At 43.1% G+C, this 15,826-nt stretch overlaps 1 protein-coding gene across 1 annotated transcript in view; it reads right to left on the bottom strand.

Moving 5' to 3' along the window:
- LOC126278226 (aminoacylase-1-like) overlaps nt 1-8,540 on the bottom strand; it is a 68,715-nt gene extending 60,175 nt beyond the window's left edge. The window contains exon 1 of the mRNA XM_049978206.1: nt 8,395-8,540. Within this exon, the coding sequence (XP_049834163.1) occupies nt 8,395-8,491 (97 nt within the window). The 5' untranslated portion in view covers nt 8,492-8,540. The remainder of the gene's footprint in view (nt 1-8,394) is intronic.
- Nucleotides 8,541-15,826: the final 7,286 nt, after the last annotated feature.

The raw sequence follows: 15,826 nt of genomic DNA, 5'->3' as shown, positions 1-15,826 counted from the left end.
ATTTTACATTACTCTTCCGCTCACGCCGGTCTCCTTCCGTCCTCTATTTCAGAATGTAGGTGAGTGTAACGGATGCATGTAAAGAGTAACATTGGGTTTGTGTTGCACACTAATGACAGGGAAGGGAGGGGGCGAGACCTGGTGTTGGAAATTACCTTTTCTGTTTCAGTCATCACTCATCTGAATGGTTTGGTGCGACCCGCCCTAAATTCCTTTCCTGCACCAACCTCTTCATTTCAGAGTACCAGTTGGACGCGCCGTCCTGAATTATTTCCCCTGTGTATTCCAATCTCTGTTTTCCTCTACAGTTCTTAACCTCTGCAGGTCCGTCTAACACAACGGAAATTATTTCTGATGTCTTAGCAGATGTCCTACTAGCCTGTCCCATCTTCTTGTCAGTATTTTCCGTATATTCCTCTCCTTGCCGATTCTCCTAAGAACCTCATTCCCTACTAGCTAATTTTCAACATGATTTTGTAGCACCACATCTCACATACTCCAATTGTTTTCTTTTCCGGTAGGCCGGTCGGGGTGGCCGAGCGGTTCTAGGTGCTTCAGTCTGGAACCGCGCGACCGCTACGGCTGCAGGTATGAATCCTGCCTCGGGCATGGATGTGTGTGATGTCCTTAGGTTAGTTAGGTTTAAGTTGTTCTAAGTTCTAGGGGACTGATGACCTCCGATGTTAAGTCCCATATTGCTCAGAGCCATTTAGATTTTCTCTTCCGGGGTTTCGCACTGTCCATGTTTCACTAAAATGCCATGCCGTGCTCCAAACGTACATTCTCTGAAATTTCCTCCTCAAATTAAGCCCTACCTTTGGTACCAGTAGTTCTCTTGTTCAGGATCTTCCCTTTTTGGCAATGCTGGTCTGCCTTTTATGTCCTCCGTCCGTCATGGGTTCTTTAGCTGTGTAGGTAGCAGAATTCCTTAACTTACCTCCTTCGTTATCACTAGTGCTGATCATAGATTACTCTTGGTTTTTGTTTCTACTATTTCTCATTACTTTCGTTTTTGTTGCAGTTGTTAATCTCCTAGTTGACCTAATTACTTTCATCTTTATTCGGTTTATTCTCAGTCTATACTCTGTACTGATTAGATTGTTCACTCACTGTAATTCTTATTCACTTATAATGAGGATAGCAGTGTCATCAGCGAATCTTACCACGGAAAATTTCTTTTATTTCCGTCATTGCTTCTTTGATGTACAGACTGATCAGAAGGGGTGAAAGACTACATCCCTGTCTTACACCGTTTTTAATAGCAGCACAGTTACTGTTCCCTCTTGCCTCTTGAACACATTGCATACTGCCCATCTTTCCCTGCAGCTTACCCCTACTTCTGTTAGAATCTCTAAGATCTTGCGCTATTTCACATTTGCCGAACGCTTTTTCCAGGTTCTACGAATGTGTTTTGACTTTTCTTTAGCCTTGCTTCCACTATCAACGGCAAGGTCACAGTTGCCTTTCTGGTGCCTTCTGTATATTGTTCGCATTAGGAACGTGGATCGCCGCGTCGGATTAGTCGACCGGTGTAGAGCGCTGCAGTCATGGATTGTGCGGCTGATCCCGGCGGAGGTTCGAGTCCTCCCTCGGGCATGGGTGGATATGTTTGTCCTTAGGATAATTTAGGTTACTTAGTGTGTAAGCTGATGACTTTAGCAGTTAAGTCCTATAGATTTCACACACATTTGAACATTTTTTAGCAACGTGGATGCATGAGCTGATAAGAAAATTGTGCAATAATTCTCTCACATAGCCTAATAATCTCGAATAATGCTGAACGAAACGTTGAGTTAAACGTACCCATCCGACAGACAGTTACAGTCAACAGTGTCACATGTATTCACATCATGAGACAGTGCAGAGAGGTATGGAGCTAAAACCAGATCACTGACGAGGAGAGTGGTGATCAAGACCGTACCCATTACCTCTCCTCGCCTTGACGGCGTAGCACTGGCAGTGAAAATTTTCCACCACTAACATTCAAAACACCGTACCACCCAAGAGTTAGTGACGACGGCAAGGAAGACGTGTTATTTCAGCACTGCGAGGAACACAGATCTGAAATAACAGGCCTTAACGAAGAAATAATTTAGTGAACTCAGTCTCTGTTTCTTTCGACACCACAACGTGCTAAAAATTAAAGCCGCCGATTTGTTATATGGAAACTTTGAAGGCTTCTTAAGTAAAATAAATATAATTACCATTCTACATGTTTAGTCTTTATGTTTACATATTAGTTTCTCAACATGGGCCTGCCAATGAACTCATTCCTCCCAACGAGGGACGAATTTGTTGATACCGTCACTGTAGAATGTTTGACTTTGTTGACGGAGCCACAACTTCACCTCTGCTTGCATCGCTTCATTGCTACCGAACTGGAATTCTCGAAGATTTGGAAACAGAAGAATATTAGATGGGGCGAAGTCGGGACTGCATGGAGCTTGATAGTGAACCGAAGGGTCAGTTTGTTGCACATATCGCAGCACTCGTGTGTGAACCGGCAATATCCATACTGAATGAGAGAATTATCCATATGTACACGAATTCTTAGCTTTCGAAACTCGGTTACAGTACTCTGTTCCTCACGCATCGACATATCTATGTTACACATTGCTATGTTACACGCTACAACTCAGAGACCTTCAGCAGCAGGGGGCTGCAAGTGTATATAGACACTACAATATTAATCAAGTTTTATTTAAGAAACTCTAAGGGCTTTCGCATAAAACATTCGTAGGCATTACTTGTCAGCAGGCCTTCTTACTTCATAATTAAAATCGTTACTTTCAACAACAGTCCGTAGATGGGTTGGCGTTTAGTGACATCTGGAACGAAAATATTTTTTTCCTTTAATTTCTACTTTTACGATTTATCCCATCTGGAGATCTAAGAATTTGATTGCGGCTTTGTTAATTGCTCTCTGGTTACTAGGATAATTAAAATGAAACTAATAAAGAACAGTTATGGTAGACGCAACGATAGTCTAACATCAAAAGCAACGTGATTTGAGTTAACACCAAATGTCACGTAATATTTATTTGCGTCGGGTTGTCCTTGCTATGGAAGACAACAGGGTCCAAATGAATATCAAATATGAAACAACGCTTTGTTTAATTAAATTTATAAATATTGGTGAATAAATCCAATAGGATGAACTGCGTGGTTTTATCGCCAAGACTCACGGAAATCCACTCAGCATTACAGGGCACGAGAAACTTGTACATATATTAATGTCAAAATTCACCATTGCAACACCAACACATAATTAAAACATCTGTAGCCCTCCTGGTTAGCCGGATTGGGAAGGAGCGCCTGGTCCCCGGCACGAATCCGCCTGGCGGACTTGTGTCGAGGTCCGATGGGCCGGCCAGTCTGTGGATGGTTTTTAGGCGCTTTTCCATCTGCCAGCGAATGCAGGCTGGTTCCCCTTATTCCGCCCCAGCTCCACTAAGTCGGCGACTGCTGCGCAAACAAGTTCTCCACGTGCGCTTACACCACCATTACTCTACCACACGAACATAGAGTTTCCACTCGTCTGTTGTGAGACTTTCCTCCGGGGGGGGGGGGGGGGGGGGGGTCCACCGGGGACCGAACCGCACAGTAACCCTGAAAGAGTAGTTCGGTGTGGGGCGGCAGAGGGGTGAAGTGGACTGCGGTAGTCGTCGTGGGGTTGTGGACCACTGCGGCGGCGGCGGGGACGGAGCCTCTCCGTCATTTCTAGGCCCCCGGTTAACGTACAATACAGCAATACATCTGTATACGTCTGTATGGCTTATCGTGCCCTAAGAAATATATTTGCTGATCGAAAGCAAAATATATTGCACAATATACCTAAAATGGGATAAAAATAAGGTAATTGCTACAGTCGACGGAAAAATTAGGTAACTTCATTAACAAACTGGACGAGCCGGGTCAAAATTCGAAGGAAGGCAAGGGCATACCACCTCCTTTACGATATACCCAATAACATTCTAATACGGAATAACGAGAAAGTCGTAAAAAACAATGATTAAAGGCAGAAATGTTTTCTATGATGGTTTATGACCGGTTATAAACGCCCAGTGTTCTAAAAACAATAATGGGGCATTTGATTTGTAAGACAGAGCTTTAAGAAATGGACGTATTGTAATGATGCATCCATGAAAGAGACAACTTCATACCATCCACTGTAATTTTTAGGACTCTCAGAGGTTGAGAATTGTGAACTGGAATGAAATGGATAGTTGAAATACGCGCTAAGTTAAGTGACTTCTTAAGAAGGCTCCACAAAAGTAATAAAAATGTAGTCGACGAAGTACAACGCTGTTAACTGAATACAGGTATAATCGAATGCCTATATTCGTCACCAGTCCACGTCAAGGCTCCCACTGCGAGATGCTACATAGCTTATATTTTCGTGATCGCATGTCCCTTTTCTAATGATAATGAAGGAGTATCAGCTAATTTGACAGAATCATCGTCCTAGAGTCTCTAACCAGTAAAGGAAAGGTTACAGGTATAAAAAGCAATATAACTGAGAAAAGTTGGTCTTAAATTGCCGTGCGTAAACCTGTCTGAGCCAAACTTTGTAATGGTCTGTTGCTTAGTATCTGCGGTAAGAATATTACTGCTAGAGTGGATAAAAACGACACCCTGTCTCTACTTTTAACAAAAAGTCCATTTGGTTTGATGACTATGTTCGCAGCAGCGTTTGTGGCTCCAGAACAGTGGAGTCAAAATAAATGTAATGAGAAAGAGCCAATGATACGATATCATTGTGCAGACAAGGAATTGTTATGCAAGGTTTCCAGTCTTTGCGCCAGCTCATGTTAACAGCACGACAGCATTTAATTGCGAAATCCTCGTGTGATAGAATGAACTTTTCTCGCAATAGGATAATCTACGATAGAAATAAGGTTATGGCGAACTATTCCTGATGAAATGTTGTGGAAGGGCGGGGAAAAAAAGTCTTTCGTCCCGAAACAACAGCGAACCAACATTGGCGCTAATGTCCTGTGTTGATGTCAAAACGCCCGCACAGTGTCTTATGTACTGGAGCCACATGGAACTGCAGACATAGAGTGATAAGGGCGTAGAATGGGTCCCTAAGGTATTAGGATCTACGTTGTGCTCTTAGAAAAGAGTAGACTATTTGCTGGCACATTTCTTTTTGTGCTATGTCACCTCATTAACTTATGCAGTAAGACAGATACGGCAACATAATGTAAAAGTATTTATTATAGTCTCGTCGTCGCCAACTTCGTGTTTTATAAAGAGGTCAGTCATTATGCATTCGACATAATTAATGTAACGGCAATGAAAAGTAACTGACCATCAATGCTCGGTTAGATGATACAGTAAGCTATGTATGCACCTGATAAAATATGCCTCTGACAATTTTCAAAGTTGCTCAATCATCTCGTAAAGATCAACACTGCTTCTCGACACAATAAATCAATCTTCATTACCTGAAATACCGAGATAACTGTGTTTTGAAATATATAATGGCCACGCTATGACTAACGTATTTGTGATATTTTAGTGGAACAGTCACAGTCACAGCTTTCAGTGTGTTTTTCTCGGTCTGTTGAAAGAAGACAACTTCACAAGACGACAGGTTGGTGAACAGAACGGTTAGGGACTCTTATTCAATCTCTACAGATTTCTCCAACTTCCAGATCTGACTTCCAACACAACAACGTTCAATTTATAACAGTTTCCCTATACGAGGTCTGTTCAAAAAATTCCGGGACATTCGTAATTTCCCGCAAATGGTGCGTTGACGCGAAATAACGTTGGCGTCCCTGGACACTACAGTGTTTTAACGTTTAACTGCGGGAAATTTTATTGCTATATGTTTGTCAGTCATTGTTCAGTACTGTACTTAGTTGAATGTTGTGTCACACAGTTGGCGAATTCCGAGATGGCACAGTTATAGGATCAACACATCTGCATTAAATTTTGCTTTAAAGTCAATGAAACGTTTACAGAGACATTCCAAATGACGCAGGAAGCCTACGGCGCTGAGTGTCTAACCAATACTCGGTGTTACGAATGGTTCAAACGGTTCAAAAATGGCCAGACGGAAGTTAAAGACGACGATCGTTCAGGACGCCCTTCGACGTCTACCGACGACACTCGTGTCAGGAACGTCAACGACATTGTGCGCACCACTCGAAGACTGACTGTCCGAGAGACTGTAGAAGAATATCACATTTCACATTTCCTCAACATCTTGGAATGTATCATGTTGCCGCCAAGTTCTTCCCTGTTGCCGCCAACTTCTTCCCTCGGCTCATGACTCAACGCCAGAAAATCTTCGCCTCGCAATCTGTGATTGCGCAAATGAGATCTAGATGTTGTTTAAGAGAATCACAACTGCTGATGAGACGTGGATCTACGGTTATCATGCTGAGACCAAGGTTCAGTCCTCACAATGGGTTGAAAGAGATTCTCCAAGACCAAGTCAGAGTTGCCAGGTAGGGTCAGGACGAATGTCAAAGCCACACTAACACCTTTTTTTATTTATTTTTTATTTTGAAGGATTCATTCATCCTGAATTCGTGATACAGGGACAAAGTGAAGCGCTTATTTGTATAATGGTACAAGTCCATTGTGGTTCATCCTGAGGTACATAGTCCTAAAGTTAAATGAGCGCTGAAAAATCTGCAGTTCTGTTACCAGTTGTGTTGCTAGAGATGAACCTTTCTTTCTGTTTGTTTGGATCATTAATTTCAAAAGCATTATAGGCAGATAAGTGGACTAATGGACTTGTACCACTATTGACATAAGCCCTTTAACTGTTCGTTGATTTACTGTCGGGACGTGTTGCTACGCCTGCGAGAGAATGTAATAAGAAAACGGCCCGAAACGTGGCTAGACAATTCATGGCTCTTATATCGCGATAATGCACCCACACATTCATCCCTGTTGGTGCGTGACTATTGAACAAAAAAAAAAAAAACGAAATTTCTGTACCGCTTCATCCTCCGTACTCTCCAGACCTGGCTCCAGCGGCCACTTTTTTTAATTCACAAAACTGAAAAATCTGTTGAAAGGACGAAGATTTACAACGATAGACGAGATAAAAAAAATTCGCAGACAGCGCTTCGCGCGATCCAGTAATAGACATGCCAAGACCACTTCGGAAGAGGGAAAGGCGTAGGGAGCGATGTATCAATTGTGGTCGAGTGTATTTCGAAGGATACCATGCTGAATAAGTAAACAATAAGCGTAGAAAAGTTTTGTGGACAAAATTCCGAATTTTTTTTAACAGGTCTCGTAGTATTCATATATCTCATTGAATGTAACTGCAAAATTATACCAGGAGATATGAAGCCGTATACATTTAAAAGCGTGAAAAAATAGCTTCTGCTTGAAATGGAGTACAGCCATCAGGCACGACGTTTTAATTTAGTGCTTCTCTATTATTAACTCTATTTGCAGCACACTTTGTGGACAGTATCTACATATGTCACTGAATGCACAATTATGTCGTTATATGCTACACAAAAATTCGGTTCCGTAAAGAACTAGCTTTTCCTTAAAATGGAGCGGAAACTGCTCAGACTTTACTCGTCCAGTTTTTAATAAAGAGAGCATTTAGCGACTTCCAATAGATTTGAATCATAAGTTCAATCTTTTCCCAATATCTCGTTTAAGTGCGTATCGTCAGATATATAACATATTAACTCGTTTGCAAGCTAATCACACATCTGAAACTGTTTTATACATGGGAGTTGGCTTCTTTAAAGAATGGCGGTTTACTGGTATTACCCTGTTGCAATACTGAAAACATTTTTCCATACTGAGATTTGCATAAATATCGACAGGCGCATAGGACGTTTCCCTCTGTTTTCTTCGATACAGTGCGAGCAAAGGTTCTACGACAAGTTTGAGGAAGCGGTTTGATGAAGAAACCGAGATGTGTGCCCGTACCTTAGCCCCAAAGCACGTTAATACCCGTGAGAACACTAAATTTAAATTCACACACGAAAATAAAAAAATAAAAAAACAGTTCTGTAACGTAATTAGAGAGAAATGTTAGTGACTATGAAAGCCTAGGTCGGTCGTGGAAGCATACTCGATGGTGCATCTTGTGGTAAAGTCCAGGTGACTTCGATTCCAACTCACGTTAGGCACAATTTTCCCGTTGTCACCGAAGATGAGCTCTACTAGTTGGTTAACGCGGAGGTAAAAATCAATCATACTAAATTTTTACACGGTCAAGCACAGGAGGCGATTATACTGACAGTTGTGTCTATCCAATCACGTCGTCTGAGTGATCACAAGACTGTTGATTATAACTAAACACACCAAAAACGATAAAGCACACACAAATTTCAAAATATACCTGCTGTGGAATATTTGGAAATTAGTTCTAAATATGTAGCAACTGTGGTTGAGGCCTACCGTAGTCCGGATTAGGATGAACGCTTTTGATCCGGAGGTACTGCCTGAAGTTTTCGATGGCGAGGTCATCTAACTGCTTCTGGTCCATGGTGTCCATGTTCGTCTGATAGCTGATGCAGAGTGGATACTGAATTGAGCCCTCCACGTTGCGTGCGGTATATAAGGCTCTGCAGTCGAAGAGGGGTGTCGATATGCTGGAGTCAGAGATAACAGAGGACGGTAGGACGACCTTTGTTGACGTGAGGTACATATCGGTCGAGAAAACACCACACGACGTCGGTGTTACGAGGCCAGGCTGTATTTGACTGCAACGGTACAGCTATCATCTATCCTAATATTGGTTAACGGACGCGACAGGTAATCGTCTTTATGCGTTTGAAGAAGTGTGAAGAAGTATTCTCGTTAGTACCTGGCGAAGAAGGTAGTCCGAGGCGACGGTTACATTGAAATAATTCTGCCAATCTCAATTGGAAATCACTTCAATTCAGTGTTAAGTGGTTCACAGGCGTACCTGCACAGAATTAAGAACGATGACTATTTTCATTTCAGTTTATTTTAATTATTTAGAAAATCGAGGTCATTATACGTGGAGCAAAATCTCGGAATGTTTCAAGGTTTCGGAAGGAAAATCGGCTGTTCTCTTTCAAAGAAACAATACCGTGATTCTCTTGGAGCGATTTACGGAGATCACTGAAAGCCTAAATCTGAATGGCCGGAAGCGGATTTTAACCGTCGTTCTCACAAATACGAGTTCCGTGAGGCATTGACCGCGTCACCTTGCTCGGTGACTTCTTTCGTGTCTATCGCTATCGCGCAGGAGAATCTGAGCTACTTCGTCAACGGAGGTGAGATTTTGGGAACATAATACGTCGAATGTGGGGAGTTTTGTGCTATTGCAGCAGCCATTAAAATGACATGTCTCATAGAAATACACTACACTCACCATGGAATCGAACCGGGACAACCGATATGTGATATTTTCGTTCCCACGGAAAGCTATTTCATAGAGCCAAAAGAGACTTCACAAAGTTGTGAAAAGGCTGAATAAATTTTTGTAACAATAAAAATTAAGGGCTTGTAAAGTCTTACACTTAAGAATTCACTTTCATCTCAACCTTGCATCGTAAGGTTTCATGGAGAGTAGAGAAAACTTGGCGCAGCTACTAAAACTAACGTAAAAGTAGTACGATATTCTCACATATGACTTGACGGTAATAGTGACTGCACATCATCAAAGGAAGTCGTAGATCCTATTGATATGCTACTTTGCCGCAGAATTAAATCATAGCTCCATTTGAAAATGGCAATGAAGTTACGAAAATGCAGTTCCCTTTCTTTGATTAGCCACTGGTAACTATTAGTCTAGGTGCAAAACGATTACAGTTATCTTTACCGAGTCAAACGTTATTTGATACAAAGAAATAAAGGTCCTCACCCAGTACGATGTTTATGCCTAACCCAATCACGAATGTAGTATGTGAAGGAAAATGATACACATCTGTACGAAGTTTACTAGTTTTCTTTTGAATTCACGCTCTCTAGCGGAGTGATTATTTGCTGTAGTCTTCAGTCCGAAGGCTCGTTTGATGCAGCTCTGCACGCTACCGTATCCTATGCAAGCCTCTTCCTCTCCCAATAACTACTGATAGTAGGGTAACTGGTGTAACGTTTGTTCATTCGTACCCGCTTCCTGTTTTCATCCCTTGGTCTCCTAAAACATTAACCCCCTCCCTCCTACACAAACACACACACACCCACCCACCCACCCACCCACACCCACACACACACACACACACACACACACACACACACACACACACACACGCACGTCCCTCCACTATCAAATTAACATTTATTTTATGGCTCTGGACGTGTCCCATCAACCGATCCCTTCAATTAGTCCAGTTCTGCCGTAAATTTGTTTTTGCTCCAGTGCGATTCAGAACCTCTTCATTAGTTACTCGATCTGCTCATCTAATCAGCAATATTCTGTAGTATCACGTTTCGAAAGCTTCTACTCTCTTCTTGTTTTGAACTCTTTATCGTCCACGTTAACCTCTGAGCAAGTCTAATGTTTAAATTTAAATTACATTTTAAAAATGGCCTCATTTTCTAGAGCCAGTGTAAATTTTATTTACTCTCTGTTTCGGCCATTAACAGTTATTTTCTACCCCAAATAGAGAGACTAATCTGCTACTTATAGCCTCTTGTTTTCGTACCTAATTCCTTCAAAGTCACCTGACATTACATTCTCCTTGTAATACTTTTGTTGATGCCTGTCTTATAACTACTCCTCAAGACACTATTCGATCCGTGAAATGCTTTACAAACAAGGGCAATCGGATTGCTTGAAGTTCAGAGCCCAAATTACACCAACAAAAGCAGTTCAATGAAACTCTCTAAATTTCTCGATAAAATTAATTTTGAAGTTTTCGGGTCGACTTTAACACAGTTAAGGAAGGCCAAAGTTCCTAGATATGTCGTGTGACTACCTGGTAGAATGCTCACCTGCCACTTGTAAGGCACGGGTTCCATTTCTGGACCTCCCATACATTTTTTTTAAAATCATATGGGACTTAACTGCTAAGGTCATGAGTCCCTAAGCTTACACATTACCTAATCTGAATTATCGTAAGGACAAACACACACACCCATGCCCGAGGGAGGACTCGAACCTCCGCCGGAACCAGCCGCAGGGTCCATGACTGCAGCGCCAGAGACCGCTCATCTAATCCCGCGCGGCCCCATAACTTTAAACCAAGATGTATGTCCCATTAAAATTTCCCTGAAGAGTAATATGCATATGGTTAAAAAAGAATTAAATTTGTAACTTTTTTAATTTTATCAGTCTTTTTTAAAAGGTCAGTAATTAAAAATGGTAATTTGCAATGAAAAATGAATTTTTGTATCCCATACCTAATTAGAAATAAAAAGACTTGCATTTATATAAAAATAGCACTCAGGTAATATGTGTTAGTCAGCATACAATTGATGAATTTAATGTTTAAATTATATAGGAATTTTGGCAGCAAAATATCTGGTGATGGCCGAAATAGCGAGAGCATAAAATGTTTTCTGACTATGGTATGCAAAGGGCTTCTGAAGAAGAGAAATTTGTTGACATCGAATGTAGATCTAAGTGTTAGTCTTTGCAGAGGTATATGTTATCATGTATGGAAGCCTCTGAAATGACGTGCTACAGGAGAATGCTGAAGATCAGGTAGGTAGCTCGCTAACTTATGAGGAGGCAGTGAAGAGAGTTGTGGAGAAAACAAATTTCTGGCGCTACCTGACTAGAAGGGATCGGTTGATAGGACACGTTCTGAGACATCGAAATGTCGCCAATTTAGTGTTGCCGGGAATTTTTCGTGGGTGGTGGTGCGGGGGGTGGGTGGGGGGGGGGGGGGAGGAGCGTGAAAATTGTAGAGGTAGACCACGATATAAATACTGTATGCAGAATCAGGAGGTAGTGTAGGAGGAAAGTGTGGCGCGTAAAAATCTTGCAAGGAGACCAAGAGATGAAGACAGTAAACAGATTCAGAAGCATGCAAGTTGTAGTACATATTCGGAGATGAAGAAGTTTGCACAGGATAGAGCAGCTGGGAGAACTACATCGAACGAATTTTCGGACTGAAGACCACAAAAACAGTAGGTATTCGAACAGAACGAAAAAATCGAAAATAATAATGACCGAAATGAGACTCGAACCACCGATTACCAGTCTCGGGCGCTGTAGATTATTTTCATCTTCACGCATTTTAAACGGAATTCCGAGTAGGACAGGTACCTTTGCTTATAAATTTGCGTCAGCTGCAAATCTAATCTAACACCATATCCTGGGAACCGCGCCACCGCTACGGTCGCTGCTTAGAATCCTGCCTTGGGCATTGATGTGTGTGATGCCCTTAGGTTAGTTAGGTTTAAGTAGTTCTAAGTTCTAGGAACTGATGACCTCAGCAGTTAAGTCCCATAGTTCTCAGAGCCATCTGAACCTTTTGAACCATTCCTGGCAGCGAGAATGTTACTAAACAGCTACATAATCTGTCGAGAAAAATCGACCTCGCTCTGTCGTATTAAATACAGTTGGAAAAATCAAAGTCGATTCGTATTTGAGTTCTGAACGGCACTTCATATAAATATAAAAAATTGCAACAATGCGACTGCTGCCTTGCCGCCTTGTAACTCCTACGTATCTCTGACAGAGTTAGAATGTCATCGGAAAATCTCAAATTTTGCTTCTTGAACTTGAATCCACTTCCCAAATATTACCTTTGTTTGCTTTACCATTAGATCTGGGGGTCGGTATTACTTCACTTGTTCCTGGATTTCTCCAGAGCCCAAACTGATCTTCTCCGAGGTGGCTTCTAAAAGCTTTTCCATTCTTGTGTGAATATTTCGAACGACTATTTTGGAAGCATTACTTGTTAAGCTGGTGGTTCGGTAATGCCGGCCGGAGTGGCCGTGCGGTTCTGGGCGCTACAGTCTGGAACCGAACAACCGCTACGGTCACAGGTTCGAATCCTGCCTTGGGCATGGATGTGTGCGATGTCCTTAGGTTAGTTAAGTTTAATTAGTTCTAAGTTCTAGGCGATTGATGACCTCAGCAGTTAAGTCGCATTGTGCTCAGAGCCATTTGAACCATTTTTTGGTTCGGTAATATTCACACCTGTCAACATTTCACTCTGACTGTGGCTCTTGAATTCTCAGGGTATTTCGCCTGTCTTATAGAGGGTGTTACAAAAAGGTACGGAAAACATTCCTCACACACAAAGAAAGGAAATATATTATGTGGGCATGTGTCTGGAAACGCTTACTTTCCATGTTAGAGCTCATTTTATTACTTCTCTTGAAATCACATTAATCATGGAATAGAAACACACAGCAACAGAACGTACCAGCGTGACTTCAAACACTTTGTTACAGGAAATGTTCAAAATGTCCTCCGTTAACGAGGGTACATGGATCCACCCTCCGTCCCATGGAATCCCTGATGCGCTGATGCAGCCCTAGAAAATGGCGTATTGTATCACAGCCGTCCATAATACGATCACGAAGAGTCCCTACATTTAGTAACGGGGTTGCATAGACAAGATCTTTAAAATGCCCCCATAAATGAAAGTCAAGAGTGTTGAGGTCAGGAGAGCGTGGAGGCCGTGGAATTGGTGCGCCTCTACCAATCCATCAGTCACCGAATCTGTTGTTGAGAAGCATACGAACACTTCGACTGAAATGTGCAGGAACTCAATCGCGCATGAGCCACATACTTGTAAAGGCACACGTTCTAGCAGCACAGTTAGAGTATCAACTGGGCCAACTGGTGGTGAATCGAAGACGTACAGTACATACTGACGAAACTAAAATGAGCTCTAACATGGAAATTAAGCATTTCCGGACACATGTCCACATAACACATTTTCTTTGTTTGTGTGTGAGGAATGTTTCCTGAAAGTTTGGCCGTACCTTTTTGTAACAGCCTGCATACATTAACGGAAAACAAATCGCAACACAGAGAAGGAGTTGTGCAACATGAACGAAATTTGGTTCACGTGTTTCAACATCTGAAAGATGGTGTCTGTTAAAATTTCGCTGTAGTCGCATAAGAGCACCGCTAGTAGCGCCAGTATAAGGATGCAAATCAGGATTGCCGTAAACACCTGCAGTAACTTAGTAACAGACATCACATTTACGCCGGTGACTGTAACACTTTCTTTATTTCACGATTGCAATTTCGGCCTTAGGCCATTATCAAGCACAGATTTTTGTGGCTTTACTCCACATTGACTTAAAATGAGCTGACACTCTTCTATGTCGTTGTCATTACTATTAAATACATTCGTGACGCTGTTACATAAGGCGAGCGTCACGAATGTATTTAACAGTAATGACAACGACATATTAAAGTAATTACAATGAAATGAATACCCCTAGATGCATACAGGCGTTGATGTAAGTCAACGGGGACAGCTGAAAATGTGTACTTCGACCGAGACTCGTACCCGGGATCTCGTGCTTATATGGGAGACGTTCTAGCCATATGAGCCATCGGTGACACAGAGGATAGTGCGACTGCAGCGACGTATCTCTGGCACGCCTCCCGTGAGAACCACATTCGCAACTTATTGTCCCGCACTATATTCATAGTGCCTCTGCCCATTATACTCATTACTCGCGGCTTTACTGCCGATTCCCGTAAGAGTTCAGGCACTGTTTCTGCATCTGCACAGAAGAAGATGGTCAAAAGGGCGGTAAGTCTTAACTACTGACCATCTTCATATATACACTCCTGGAAATTGAAATAAGAACACCGTGAATTCATTGTCCCAGGAAGGTGAAACTTTATTGACACATTCCTGGGGTCAGATGCATCACATGATCACACTGACAGAACCACAGGGACATAGACACAGGCAACAGAGCATGCACAATGTCGGCACTAGTACAGTGTATATCCACCTTTCGCAGCAATGCACGCTGCTATTATCCCATGGAGACTATCGTAGAGATGCTGGATGTAGTCCTGTGGAACGGCTTGCCATGCCATTTCCACCTGGCGCCACAGTTGGACCAGCGTTCGTGCTGGACGTGCAGACCGCGTGAGACGACGTTTCATCCAGTCCCAAACATGCTCAATGGGGGACAGATCCGGAGATCTTGCTGGCCGGGGTAGTTGACTTACACCTTCTAGAGCACGTTGGGTGGCACGGGATACATGCGGACGTGCATTGTCCTGTTGGAACATCAAGTTCCCTTGCCGGTCTGGGTATGGTAGAACGATGGGTTAGATGACGGTTTGGATGTACCGTGCACTATTCAGTGTCTCCTCGACGATCACCAGTGTAGGAGATCGCTCCCCACACCATGATGCCGGGTGTTGGCCCTGTGTGCCTCGGTCGTATGCAGTTCTGACTGTGGCGCTCACCTGAACGGCGCCAAACACGCATACGACCATCATTGGCACCAAGGCAGAAGCGACTCTCATCGCTGAAGACGACACGTCTCCATTCGTCCCTCCATTCACGCCTGTCGCGACACCACTGGAGGTGGGCTGCACGATGTTGGGGCGTGAGCGGAAGACGGTCTAACGGTGTGCGGGACCGTAGCCCAGCTTCATGGAGACGGTTGGGAATGATCCTCGCCGATACCCCAGGAGCAACAGTGTCCCTAATTTGCTGGGAAGTGGCGGTGCGGTCCCCTACGGCACCGCGTAGGATCCTACGGTCTTGGCGTGTATCCGTGCGTCGCTGCGGTCCGGTCCCAGGTCGACGGGCACGTGCACCTTCCGCCGACCACTGGTGACAACATCGATGTACTGTCGAGACCTCACGCCCCACGTGTTGAGCAATTCGGCGGTACGTCCACCCGGCCTCCCGCATGCCCACTATACGCCCTCGCTCAAAGTCCGTCAACTGCACATACGGTTCACGTCCACGCT

The sequence above is a fragment of the Schistocerca gregaria genome, chromosome 6 (assembly GCF_023897955.1).
Source record: "Schistocerca gregaria isolate iqSchGreg1 chromosome 6, iqSchGreg1.2, whole genome shotgun sequence".
Taxonomy (NCBI): Eukaryota; Metazoa; Arthropoda; class Insecta; order Orthoptera; family Acrididae; genus Schistocerca; species Schistocerca gregaria.
Note: the sequence above shows the minus strand (reverse complement) of the source record. Positions and strands in the feature narration are given on the sequence as shown.